Source organism: Bubalus bubalis, chromosome 7, assembly GCF_019923935.1.
Source record: "Bubalus bubalis isolate 160015118507 breed Murrah chromosome 7, NDDB_SH_1, whole genome shotgun sequence".
NCBI lineage: Eukaryota > Metazoa > Chordata > Mammalia > Artiodactyla > Bovidae > Bubalus > Bubalus bubalis.
Genome location: NC_059163.1, coordinates 71,254,072 through 71,268,066, shown reverse-complemented (window position 1 = coordinate 71,268,066; position 13,995 = coordinate 71,254,072). Strand labels below are relative to the sequence as shown.

Sequence of the window (13,995 nt, the reverse complement as noted above, 5' to 3'; positions counted from 1 at the left end):
TGCCACCTTTGTATGAGAAGCTTATTTGCTCCATTTCCTTTGCATTTAGCCATTGTGGTGGTTGTGTATTTCATAATGGTTTTAATTTCATTTCTCTGATAACTAACATGGTTGAGCATTTTCTCATATGTTTATTGGTCCTTTGGATTACCTCTTTTGTAAAGAACCTGTTCACATCTTCTGCATATTTGTATAGGATAGTTGTCTTTTTTAAGTTGACTTACTGGGAGTGCTTTTTGTGTTCTAAGTACAAGACCTTCACTGGATAGATACATATTGCAAATATATTCTCCCACTCTGTGACTCACCTTTTTACTCTCAGTGATGTCTTTGATGAACAGAAGTTTCTTGGGTTGAATATGACCAAGTTTAGGAGGTTTTTTTTTTCTATTATGATTGGTACTTTATTGGTACTTTAAAAACAAATTTCAGCTTCTTTCTGCTTTATTTTGCAAATGTTTGGTTCATTTAGCTGTAGAGCTATTCTGCTTTGAAAATAATTAGAAGTATCAATTCTAGAAAAATCTAGAAAAATATACATAATATTATTCTAAAAGTGACTGATTATATTTGTGTCTAAAAATGTTATTTTATCATTTTTAGAGCTTTTTGAAAATGAGCATGTACGTATTGGGCAAAAAGGTAAGCTTTTTAAAAATTTTAATTGGAAGATAATTGCTTTACAATGTGTTGGTTTCTGCTGTACAATAACATGAATCAGCTATTTAGTACACATGTATCTCCTCCCTCTTGAGGAAAAGATAAGCTTTTGATTAAACTTATTTTAATTTCTGAAAATGAGACAATTTTAAGTAAATGTCTGCATCATATGCCATCATCTGAAATTTAATCCCTGAAAAGCTAAAGACCTAAAAAGGAACCATAATTAACAATGTAGATAAAACAATAGGAATCTTTATAAAGAGGGGAAATGCATCATTTTGGCTTTATCAATAAACAGCAGATAAAGAAGTATACAGATGATTCACTAAAAAGGAAAAGATAAACACAGCCACACATTTCTCAAGGATATTAGCTTAATCCATTCAACAGTAGAATTTCATTTTAAAATCAGAGTCAGGTTCTCTCTTTGATGTGCCCACACCCTCCTCATTAACGTTAATGGGAATATGCTTCTGCATCAGAAAGTGGTGACTGCCGCGCTTCCTGGTGACTTCACAGTGGTAGGGCTTATTAATCGAGCAGCTGTCAGCATTCTGGAGAATACATTTTTCCCATCTTTTGAAGATTCTTTTCCTTGTTTATATAAATCCAGTTTAGTCTTTGAAATATGAAGTGCAGATAAGTCTTTGTGTCAGAATGAACCTTCTGACAGTTACATTATCATGGTCTAAACTCCCTAGTTCAATTTTTAGAATCTAGAGGACTGTATATGATTCGATATTTTCATATAACACAATTGCAAGTTAAAGGATACGTTTCATCTTTTTATTTCAAAGGGTCCCTTTGTTTCTTTTGGTCTTCTCATTTTCACTTAGTGTAAGGTTTTTTCCTTTTTCTTTTAAGAATATAAGAAAACAGTACTGTTAGACAAGTATTAGCAGATGTCTAGTGTTTCTTCTTTTGTTTTTACTTTTTTATATTTTGCTTTTGTTTGTTTTGGAAGGGGGCTTAATTTCTAGATTTAATAGTTAATATTTTCATTAAAATAAAAATTAAAACAAAAGGATAATATATTAATTTTGTGAACTTGACCACTTCTGAATAATTTGGAGCCTTAAAATGTTATTGGATTCTTTGTGTTTTCAGTTCTTAAAAAATTCCTCTTTTCTATTCATTGTCCTGGAGAAGGAAATGGCAACCCACTCTGGTACTCTTGCCTGGAAAATCCCATAGACAGAGAAGCCTGGTAGGCTACAGTCAGTGGGGTCACAAAGAGTCGGACACGACTGAGCAACTTCACTTCTTCACTTCTTCTGTTGATTTTGGCAGATAGTTAAAAGATCATCTAATAAAATGGATATCTACATTTGTAGAATTCTGAGTGGTAATACTTCAGATAGCATATTACTTCCAAATACTAGAACATTCATGACTTAGTAGAATATGCTTAAGAAATTTAAGGTTTCTGTAGATATGATTTGATGTGATCTTCAAATCCAAAATTTATTATATATATGCATCATTAGTTGCAGATCCATGAAACTATAGTTAAAGCACAGGAATTCAAGGTACTTACATTAAAAAAACTTTCAGATAAGGTAGGAGGTAGAGGAGCCTAAGGCTTAAAACGTACAGGACTGTAAATAAGACCACATCAAAAATCAGAGAGTAAAAGAAGATTGCAAGATATGTTTTAATTATGTAAGATACAAAATTGAAATGTTAGCTTCCTAAAAAAAATTATGAAGATTTCAATGTATTTCTTACATTACACATTTTCTAATGAAATTCTAATATACTTTTAACAGTTCTAACAGAACAAGATAGTGCTGCTGCTCAACAGTATATCAGACAAGGAAGTCCCACAGCCCTGAGAGCTGAACTATGGGCTCTCATTTTGAATATCTCCAGTCACCCTGAGGTAAGAAGAAGGATGAGCCAAATTTGATATTTATTCTTCAAAGACCTGTGTTTCAAAACAGAAATATTTTTTCTTAGTCTTATATGTATCCCCTTTTTAAATTTTCAAATTCACTGTAGTTTAGAGTTCTAAGATAAGACTAACGCATACAATCACTATGTATTTAATATATATGTTTTTATTATTAATAATTAATTGGATAGTGTGAACCTATACATAAACAATAAGTGTAGGGTTGGCCAGAAAGTTCATTAAGGTTTTTCTGTAAAGATCTTGTAGAAAAATCCAATGACTTTTTGGCCAATTCCATAAAATTTTAATAAGTGGAGTCCACCAGTTTAGGTCAGTGAAGATGTGTGGTAGAATTGGGAATTAGAATAGGGTGAAATAAAGATAGACTACTCAGTATATGTAAATGAGTACTTTGTCCCTACAGTTACTTTGAAAATATGCACCATTTTTATAGCTCTAAAAATTGACATTTTATGTGGGAATGTTATTTTTCTAAGTATAAGAACATTTTATTTTAGGAAATAAAATGAAAATGAAGAGAAATCACCAACAGACAGGTAATAGATTCAATAAAGAAAAAATATGTAACATATTCTTTTTGAAATATTTTAGAGAATTTTTTTTTTTTTGCTTAAGCCCATTGATCTACAAATCATTGATTTAAATATTTTAATAAATAGCAAACTAGTAGTTACAGCAAACTAATAGTTCACTAGACAGTGGTTAAAAACATGGGTTTTCTTTGAAATCACATGACCTAGTTTCAACTCCTAGCTCCCCCAACTTATTTGAAATAAGTTTCTGAGTGAGATAAATTTCTTCAAGCCTCAAGTTACCTATGCTTAAATATGGGTAATAATTTTTATATTATAGAGTGGTTGTGAGAATTAAATAAAATGTGAGTCTTTCATTAACCCAGTACCTGATGTAACAGGCCACCACTGATGGTAGCAGTAATAATTATATATTGCATATAACTGTAAATTAATCATAATTTATAATATGCAATAATTTATGCACACATATTATAATTATATGCATATCTAATTATACACATATTAAATTACATATATTTATAATAGTAATAATTATTAATAAATTAATCATAGATTAATCATACATTAATCATAATTTATAATAATGCTTTTTTTAAGAAAATAAAGCACTAACATAAGTATTATAAAAGCTATACCTCTGGCCTTTGCAAATTATGTATGTATGCTTATGTGTATGTATGTGGATGCATGAATATGTGTTTTAAATCTCCCTCTGTAAACAGCACTATCAAAAATCACTTGCTTCCTTTGTGAAAGAATAAGCTTTGTGCTTTATTTTAGAGCAATTTTAAACCAAATGATACTGCTGATCTTTTGAAGTGACACTTGAACAGTTGACAAAACAGTTTAGAGTGTACTTTGGGCCTTTTTTTAGTGCATCAGCTCTTGTAAAAGAGGTAGTAATTCTTGTTTTGATCTAACTGTGTAGATCAGAGTTAGATCACCTACCAACTTCATCGACCAGCACCTAAGTTAACAAGTCCTGTCTCTGCAGAGGAACTACTTCCATTTCAAAAACAGATTTAGAATTTTTCCAGAAGTATCATTGTAGAATAAAAGTAGTAATCCCAAATAATAATTGTTATAATGTTCAATGGCTGTTTTTACACTTGCATTCTGGAGTTAATAATGATCTTAATTTTCTGTACTCAAAATGACAGATCTGTAAATAGAAATTAATATCAGAAAGACAATCTTGATTTTATTGAATAAAACACTTTCTATACCTTACTTTTATATTCACTGTAAAAGTGTGACTTGCACACACTATAGCAACTCAACAATAAATGTTGTAGGTGGTACATTAGAGGAGGGAGAATACTTCTTCTTACAAAGAATTCTTTATCAGACTGTTTTGTTCAATTACTTTTCAGTCACTTAAAATAAGGTACACATACAAATGTATCATAGTTAAGGAGATACATAAACAGAATATTTCAAATTTCACACCCATAAACCTGTTTTAAAAATCTTACCTTCTTAGCAAGACTGGGTATTTAATGCTCTGAGTTCCTAGCAGTTAGTTTATTTAATACTTTTATTAGAACATTATTTAACTTTGATTTTTTTCCTCTTTTTAAGAAAATATGTGATAAGCTTAAAAGCATTGTCTTTATATATTTTCTATAGATTTCTGGATTAAATATCCATATTTAGCAAACATGCCTATTTAAATTTTTGCTTAATTTCAGTTTGCTAATTAAAAGAAGATAGAAAATTTTCCTTTACTTTGCTCTAAGTTCTTGCTATGCTATGCTAAGTCACTTCAGTTGTGTCTGACTCTGTGCGACCCCATAGACGGCAGCCCACCAGGCTTCCCCGTCCCTGGGATTCTCCAGGCAAGAACACTGGAGTGGGTTGCCATTTCCTTCTCCGATGCATGAAAGTGAAAAGTGAAAGTGAAGTCACTCAGTCATGTCCGAACCTCAGCGACCCCATGGACTGCAGCCTTCCAGGCTCCTCCATCCATGGGATTTTCCAGACAAGAGTACTGGAGTCGGGTGCCATTGCCTTCTCCGCTCTAAGTTCTTACTTACTGATAAAATAGTCAAGATGAGTATTAACATTTAAGATTTCCTTTAGTGATTTCACAACAAGGTTCTCCACAGCCTGACCTAAAGATCTCCAGCACTGCCTGATCATTCTAGATCCTTCTGGTCATACTTATCTAGTCTTCCCAGTGTCTGTTTCTGTCGTTCACTCTCCTCAACCACTTCTTTTCACAATCTTAGCAAAAGATATCACTTTCTCTTAACCAGAGAAAACATAAGTCATCAGAAAGAACTTATCCAAATTCTTTCCATGAAACCTGTGAACTTTATTGTATCAGCACCTGTTCTTGCCTCCTCTACTTTTTTTTTTCTCCTCTATTTTTATATCTAAATCTTGTGACAGAAAATTCTATGCTGAATGCTCCTACTTTCTTAATCCCATAATCACTCGATCTACCTTATTCTAGTGTACATTCTACCAAATGACGATAACTGTCCTAGCTAAAGATGTCAAGAACAGTGGACGCATTTTAGTCTTTACATTTTACTGCATTTGATACTATTATCTACTCTGTCCTTGAAATATTCTTGGTCTTTAATTTAGTTCATCCTTTTTTTTAGTTATTTCCCTCTTTTTTTTTATTTTCCAAGTCTGCATTTGGGTTCCCATACAAACCTCAAGTGCTTGTGTTTTTCAGAATTCAGTTTTGATCTTCTTTTCATTCTGCACATTTTCCTTAGATTGATTCACCAATCATTTCTTTCTGTAATGGCTTCAACTCTGTTTTCAATCAATCATTGTCTTAAGTCTAAAACTTTTATTTCCAGTTTCCTACAGAACTCTTAACACATGCTCCAAAAGTATATCAGACTCATGATGTCTAAAAGAAAAGGCATAATCTTCACCTCGGTGCATTTATGGTCATCCAAGAAATGTTGAATTGTCTCTCTACCATGCTGTTCTCTCCCTGAAAAAAAAAAAAGTCTCAGACTTTTCTCTTGTTGGATACTCTGCTCTTCTTTCATGTGCAGCTTATTCCATCACCTTTCCTGAGAAAGCTTCCTCACCTCTCCTCCACCTTGCCTTCTCCCGACTCCAGCACTGCTACTGTTAGGTACTTCCTTCTTTTCCCTCCTGCCATAACCAGGGCAGGAGCAAAGACTCAGGTCAAAGAAACATATACCATACTTCTTACTTTATTTGTCTGCCTCCCTTTCTAGATTGGGGCTTCCTTGGTGGCTCAGATGGTAAAGAATCTTCCTGCAGTGTGGGAGACCCAAGTTCAGTCCTTCCACAGAAAGATCCCCTGGAGAAGGAAATGGCAACCCACTCCAGTATTTTTGCTTGGAGACTTCCATGACCAGAGAAGCCTGGCAGGCTACAGTCCATGGCATCACAAAGGGTCAGACACGACTGAGCAACTAACAAGTTCACATTCTTTCTAGATTGAGCACCTGGGGACAGGAATTGTTGTCTTCTTCATCATCTTAATGTCAGTATCTTGTACAGTATCTAAAAATGATAGGCTCATCTAAATGCTTACTGAACAATTAAGTATAAAATTTTAGGACTCTTTGTGAGTTCTTTGATTTTTTAAGTATATATTTTCTTCTTCTCTTTAGTTAAATGGATAGTCTAAGTCTGAATAAAATACCAAATAGATACATATACTAAAATTATTCTCTGATGCTAAAAATTTGGGCTACTTTGCTTTTCAAAGATTGCTTTTATAATCATAATTTATTGCTCTTAAATGTCTATTTGCCAGAGCTTATACAAAGTACTCTTTAAATATTCTATTATTGGTGATTGTTTTATTTTATAAATTGTTTTCTTATAATGTCTTTGTCTGCTTTTAGGGTAATGGAATGAATTAAAAGGTATTCCCTCTGCTTCTGTCCTATGAAGGAGATTGTAGAAGACTGGCAGAATCTCTCCCTTAAATGTTTGGTAGAATTCACCAGTGAACCACTCTGGGCTTTGTACTGTCTGTTTTGGAAGGTTATTAATTATTAAATGAGTTACTTTAACAAATCTAGGCCTATACACAGTGTTTCTTGTGTGAATTTCAGCAAATTTTCAGCAAAATCTTATTCAAGTAATTGATCCATTTCATGTACGTTATCAAATCTGTGGGCAGGGAAGTATTCCTAGTATTCCTCCATTATCCTTTTAATGTTCAAAGGATCTTTCACTTCTGATTTGGGTAATTTGTGTCCTTTCTCTTTTTTTCTTAATTAGCCTAGCTAGAGGCTCATCAGTGTTTCTTGATCTTTTCAATGAACCAACTTTTGGTTTCAATGATATTTCTCTATTGATTCCTGTTTTCAATTTTTTTTATTTATGCTCTATTCTTATCATTTCTCTTCCTCTGCTTACTTTCAGTTTAATTTGCTCTTCTTTTCCTAATTTCCTAAAGTAGAAACTTAGTTTGTTTATTTTAGGTCTTTCTTGTTTTCTAATATATGCCTGCATTTAATTCTATAAATTCCATCTAAGCATTGCTTTTACTGCATCCCCCAAATTTTGATGTTACCTTTTCATTTAGTTCAAAATACTTTGAAATTTTTCTTGAAATTTCTTCTTTGACCCATATGTATGTTGTTTAATCTCCATGTATTTGAGTATTTTCCAGTTATCTGTCCGTTATTGGTTTCTAGTTTAACTCCACGGTGGGTCGGAGAGCAGACATTGTAGGATTTCTATTCTTTTAAATTTGTTAAAGCCATGTTTTATGACCCAGAATGTGGTCTGTCTTGGTGAATGTGCCATGTGAGCTTGAGAATCATGTGTGTTTTGCTGTTGTTGGATGAAGTAGCGTATAGGTGTCCATCATATCCAGTTTATTGGTGGTGGTGTTGAGTTCAACTTGGACCTTACTGATTTTTTGCCTACTGAATCTATTTCTGATAGAGAAATGTTGAAGTTTTATTTCAGTTGGAAATGCATGGTTTATTTTATAAATGATGCTGATAACCATCCTTCTGAAAGAAAACAATCAGACCTTTGGCTTACAAAATATTAAAATAAATTCCAGGTAGGTTATAAACATGTAAATTTAAAATATCAATTTTAGAAAAAATTAGGAAAATATTTACATAAATATGTGGTGTAGGAGAGCCTTGCCTAAGGCAAGCAAGAAAACCCAAATCCATAAAGAATTTTGAAAAATTTGTCAGTGTATACCATAAACAAAAACAAAACATATTAATATGAAGAAAAGGTATTTGTAACACAAATGACAAATGTTAATCCTCAGTATAAAGAATCTGACAGATTAATGAAATAAATGTAATCTAACAGAAAAATATGTAAACCATGGAAGTGAAAGTTCAAATGGCCAGTAAGCATATGAAAGAAAGTCAATTTTATTAGTATTTGAGAAAGTCTAAGTTAATACAACAGTAAGATAACCATTATTTTTACCCATGGAAAAGTGAAAATGGTGAAAGTCGCTCAGTAAAGGCATATGTGCATGAGGATATTTATTGTAGTATTTGTAGCAACAAACAACTAGAAACAACCTGAGTAGCCATCTATAGGGGAATGGTTAAATAAATCATGACATATCTGTAGTACAGTTTTAAAACTATTAAAGTTTATGTGTTGATAGTTATTTAAAAGACAGAGAGAGATGACCGTGATACATCACTAGAAACTGAAAAATAAGTATAGTATGATTCCATTTTATGTTAACAAACAACAGCTAAAATCCTTAAGTATGATTATATATTTATATAAGCATGGAGAAAAGTATGGAAGGATATAAGTTACAAATAATGTTATTAATACAAATATAAATAACATTAGTTTCTTCAGTGTGGTGGGAGGGAAGAAAAAAAGAGTATTAATTTTCTTTATCCAGCTCTAGATTGTTTCACTTATTTTAATGGTCATATATCAGTTTGTAATTTTAAACTTTTTATTTTTAAAAAGCAACATAACTCTAAACAGCTTTTCTGCTACGTTCACTAGGAAACATTAAAGTATAATATTATGCCCTTTGCCAGCTGTCAGGATTGGTGTTTGAGTTGGGTGCTGTTCCTACCTTTAAAAGTGTTCTTTTATTCTAGCTAAAGAGGTAGATTTAATAAATATAATAGAAGGTAAATAAAATAGTAAAATAATTTTTCTTTAGGTAAGAAATCAAAACATCATGAATGAGAACAAAATAAGGCTTTTTAATTAAAATTAAAATTTTAATTAAAATGACTAAAAATAGCCAGCAAGTTCCCAGATTTTCTTTATGTGATGAGCATTTGACTCAAACTAGAGAACTGTGTATCAAGCATTTTTTAAAACAAAGAAATTGTATTTCAGGAAACATAGGTTTGAACACCACCCTGCCATGGCTGCTGCATACCTCAGATATTCTTCTCTGTCTCAGGTGATCCTGTCCCCCAACTTGTTTGAGGGACTGTCTTCAGAAAGAATCACACAGTACTGAGGGAGCCAAGCAGTATTTGGATAGGGGTGGAAACCAGGGCTAGAGTCCCCGAGAGATGGATGGAGGGATTCGGAGAAACGCAGGGATCAGCTTGTAGTAGTCAGATGATATTTCCATCTCTCTTTAACACAGCTACTACCCACTTACTCTTGACCTTTCTCAATCTTTATTATGAACACCCGACCAACTATTAGCCTGTCCCTTAACTGGATTACATCTTACCTCCTTCCTCCCACTTTCTCTTCTGTCTTTTCTTCTTTTTCCTTCCCCCCTTTTCTCTCTTTCCTGTCCTTCCTCTCTTATTCTTATTTCTTATTCTCTATTAAATGGCTTCCCTTGTGGCTCAGCTGGTAAAGAATCTGCCTGCAATGCGGGAGACCTGGGTTCGATCCCTGGGTTGGGAAGATCCCCTGGAGAAGGTAAAGGCTACCCACTCCAGTATTCTGGCCTGGAGAGTTCCATGGACTGCATAGTCCATGGGGTCGCAAAGAGTGGGACATGACTGAGCAGCTTTCACTTTCACTTAACTTTCAGCCTAATCTTATCACTGTTTAGAGTTAATTCAATTTTCTAATGTTTTTTTTTAACTGATTTTTTTTTTTACTAAAATTTTACTAATTTCTTTACAATTAAAAAAAATTTTATTTTATATTGCAGTATTGTTGATTAACAATGTTGTGTTAGTTTCAGATGTACAATAAAGTAATTCAGTTATGCATCATATAATGTATCTATTCTTTTTCAAATTCTTTTCCCACTTAGATTATTACAGAATATTGAGCAGAGTTCCTGGTGCTCTAGCTGATTTTTATTTAATTTTTAAAAGCCTTGACTCAGATTTAAAGTGCACTACTGATTCTATTGGCCAATGTCATTAAAAGTCCTGAACCCTTATCATTGTCCATTAGCCAGATGATATGAGAATGTTTGACATTATCTCTTAAAAACTTACATACTTTTCCAACCTATGTTTAAATCATGTACAAGTTAGCTATATAGCATTCTGTATAGTTACAACCATTTTATTTTGAACTAAAAATGAATAATTAAAGAAATTTTTTTCAAAAAAAATCCTGATTTTTTTTCATATGCTATATGATAGCTTTTACTATCAGGGATGATTTAGTATGCTTAAATTTTTTTATTTTATAATAATTTAGATATTAGAAAGGCAGTATAGAGTAGTCAGTCTGGGTTTTTATATAGGTTCTGGGGGTTTCCTGGAATCAAATCTTAATACCTTTGTGGCCTTGAACAGAAAGTTACTTCTTTCTCTGGGCCTCAATTTCTCGAATGTAAATGGGAATAATAATCATTGAACAGGTTTATTTTGTTGATATGAGATTAAATAGATTAACATGCATATTGGGTAAAACAGTTCCTAATAATTAATAAATACTACATTTGCTATTAAAGTTAAATTACAGTTAAATCAATTTAGCAAACATTGATTAAATACCTACCAGGTACCAGATTTTATCTTAAGGGATGGGATTAAGTCTCTTTATTGATCATCAGCTATTAGCCAGGCCTGGAGACTCTAGGAATGAATAAAATAAAGCCCTTATTCTCTTAGTGTATATAATACTATTAATGATCATTATTTTTTAAAGTTTGAGGCTGACTTTATAAATGATTGACTTTTAATGTTTTTGTTTTTCTTTTAAATCTAGGATATTTTATATTATGAGCAGCTTAAGACAAATGTGATACAACATGACCTTTTGGTGGACAGTCTAATTTATAAAGTAAGTGAAGCTGTAAGTTTTTCCATTTCGTTAACATTAAGCAATTATCAAGAGTCTTCATGTAGGTACTGCACTATCTATGATACATATTAACCTTGAAAAATAATTTTAAGTGATCATTATACTTAGGACGATAAGGTTGACCTTCAAAATCTGCAGTTTCTATTCAGTGTTATCTTTCACTTTGCAACTGTCTTCACAATCCTTTCTTGACCCTCCCATTTATTGATTAAGTGAATGATATTTCTTGTCCTTATAAATTCCAATTTTCCACTCAAACTATACAGAAAATCTACTAAAAGAAAAAAAATGAGATTATGGATTTCTTCATCTTATTTATCTCACAATTCTTTAGGGCCTGCTTGTTTATTTTATTATATTGAAGTCACAGCTTATTTTTAATTTCTTTTGATTTCTAGACATAAAGTTAAACACATCTCAAGTTTTATTTCCAGGCATCTGTTATTGAGAGTTGAGATGTAGATGCTAAAAGCATGGTATAGGGTTTGACTGATTCTGGATTCATAATTGGGTTGTTTAAAAGACTTGGATTTTAGATTTAGAACTTGTAAAATAGAGGAGAAAGGGCATATTATTCCAGACCTCAGAAACAGGGGAAAGAAAAACCAAAGATTTGTCTGGGTAGAACATAACAGAAGTTACTAATAACAGTGACTGCTAGCGTTTAATGATTGCTTACTGTGTGTCATACAATGCTCCAGACTCTTTACATAGATTGGCTGATCCTGACAGCTACCCCAGGGGAGTATTTGGGCTAAAAATGATAATTCTTTTTTTTTTTTTCCTAAAAAAAAAGTTGCATTCTACAAGATCATGCATTAAAAATAATAGAGCTTATAGGAAAAATAGGGTTGGGGTAGCTTTTGCAACTTTATAGCCAAAGTGCTAACAGAAACAATCATTGGGAGATGAACTGGACAGCTCAGGCAGGCTGCTCCCACAGGAATTATTAAAAATGTACAAAAATACAAAGTGTAAGTGCTAAAATAATTCAGTTGCACAGAGCCACTGGGGCTGCTGTTCAGGTGGGCACAAGAGGCAGTACGGCAGTTAAGAGATATGCAAGGCTGGGGGTGTGCCTCTCTGGAGACAGGGACCCCATGCAATCATTCATTTTCCATTCTCTTGAAATTTCCATTCTCTTGGAAACAGGCAAAGGGCTCATGCCTGCAGAAGGCTTTGCCCTTTCCTGCTGAAGGATATAATTCTACTTCTGCTGTTCTGACTTCTCTTTTTAAAGGAAAATTGCATTTGAACCAACACAATTCTCATGTTGTACTGACATCATTTCCTTACTCACCAGCCACATATTGATACATGTATTATAGCAAAGTAGGAAGTATTAAACAATACTATTACTTTACTGTCTTACAGATGAGGGAACTAAGGTAAACAAAGAGTAAAGAAATCCGTTTAAATTCATATATTAAGTAGTAAAGCCAAGATTTGAATCTAGGTAATCTGATTTCATAACCCATACCTTTAACCACTATGCTCTACAGGGAGGAGGATGAGGGGAATTAAGAGGATGCAGTCTTTTGATGAAAAGTCTTGACTCTTTTGAAAAACTCTTGAAGTTTTTACATAGATTTGGATCACAGGTACTGCTATTGACTTTGAGGTCAAATGACTGTACATGGGGGATTATTTTAGCAACAGCCTAAGAGATCTTTTGGGCTTTAAGACTTTAATCTCCTCTCTGTTCAAATGAGAGAAGACTCACAAGAGAAGTTCAAAAAATCCAAGAGTGCTAGCATGAGAGTTCCCTTTGCTGCCAACATGAATTTCAGTTAGAATCAGTAAAGCAAATCTGTCATGAGAAAGAGGTAAACAGCTTGTGTCTGAACAGCTGAATGTAAGTTTTGGCAGAATCAGTCCTGACGGTCCACAGCATGAGTGTTTACTTATGTTAGTTAAACTCTGCTGATCTTACTGGAGCAACTCCAAATATTATTAAAGTCAGCCCTTAAGGGAATAAGCATTAAAAAAATAATCATTTGAAGTTTCATTACAACTCCCTTTGGCAAAGGTTCATTTTTAATTTAATAGAAAATAAAGTAGAATTATTTTAGCGGTTAAAGAAATGAAGGAAATAAGGCAATGCTTAAGCACAGAACATCATCAAACCCTCCCTAAGCTAAAATATCTAATGATTCTCTCTGGATTGTATTTTTTTCTCACAAACTTGTCTTGAATCCACACCATCTACAGTTTTCTACTGCTTACTGTGATCTGACAGTTCATATCAGTGTTTCTCAACCTTTTCTTCATAAAAGAAAAAATTTTCTCTAAAATTTTGATCCCCAGGAATGAAGCCCCCTTAGAGGCAACATCATCCTCCTTGAGATTGTGTGATCTCTACTTCTGCCCGTGTTGTGACTTTGACTCCTTTCTTTTCTCTTAATCTGTGTCTTTAAGTTTTTCTAGGTTCGGCACATATTCACTATCTCCAGAGTCATCCACAAGTCGTTTTATCCTCCTCTAATTGCTGTTTTGATCAGTAGCCCAATTGAATTTTGCAGGTTGGGCAATATTTTCATAGATTTCTGTGATATTTCTTTGCATATATTTCTGTAATATTTCTTTGGGGCGTATAACCAGTATTTCTCATTCTCCAATATTTCTACCATGTATGTTTTCTTCTGGTGAGATTGAAGATAAACTTTGTCTTGT

General features: G+C 33.0%; 1 protein-coding gene across 5 annotated transcripts in view; it reads left to right on the top strand.

Moving 5' to 3' along the window:
* The window catches only part of TBC1D19 (TBC1 domain family member 19), a 150,025-nt gene that overhangs the window by 75,200 nt on the left and 60,830 nt on the right, over positions 1-13,995 (top strand). For all 5 annotated transcript variants that reach the window (XM_044946024.2, XM_006071049.4, XR_006552316.2 and 2 more), the window contains 3 exons: positions 604-642; positions 2,433-2,545; positions 11,227-11,301. In XM_044946024.2, coding sequence (XP_044801959.1) covers positions 604-642; positions 2,433-2,545; positions 11,227-11,301 — 227 coding nt within the window. The remainder of the gene's footprint in view (positions 1-603; positions 643-2,432; positions 2,546-11,226; positions 11,302-13,995) is intronic.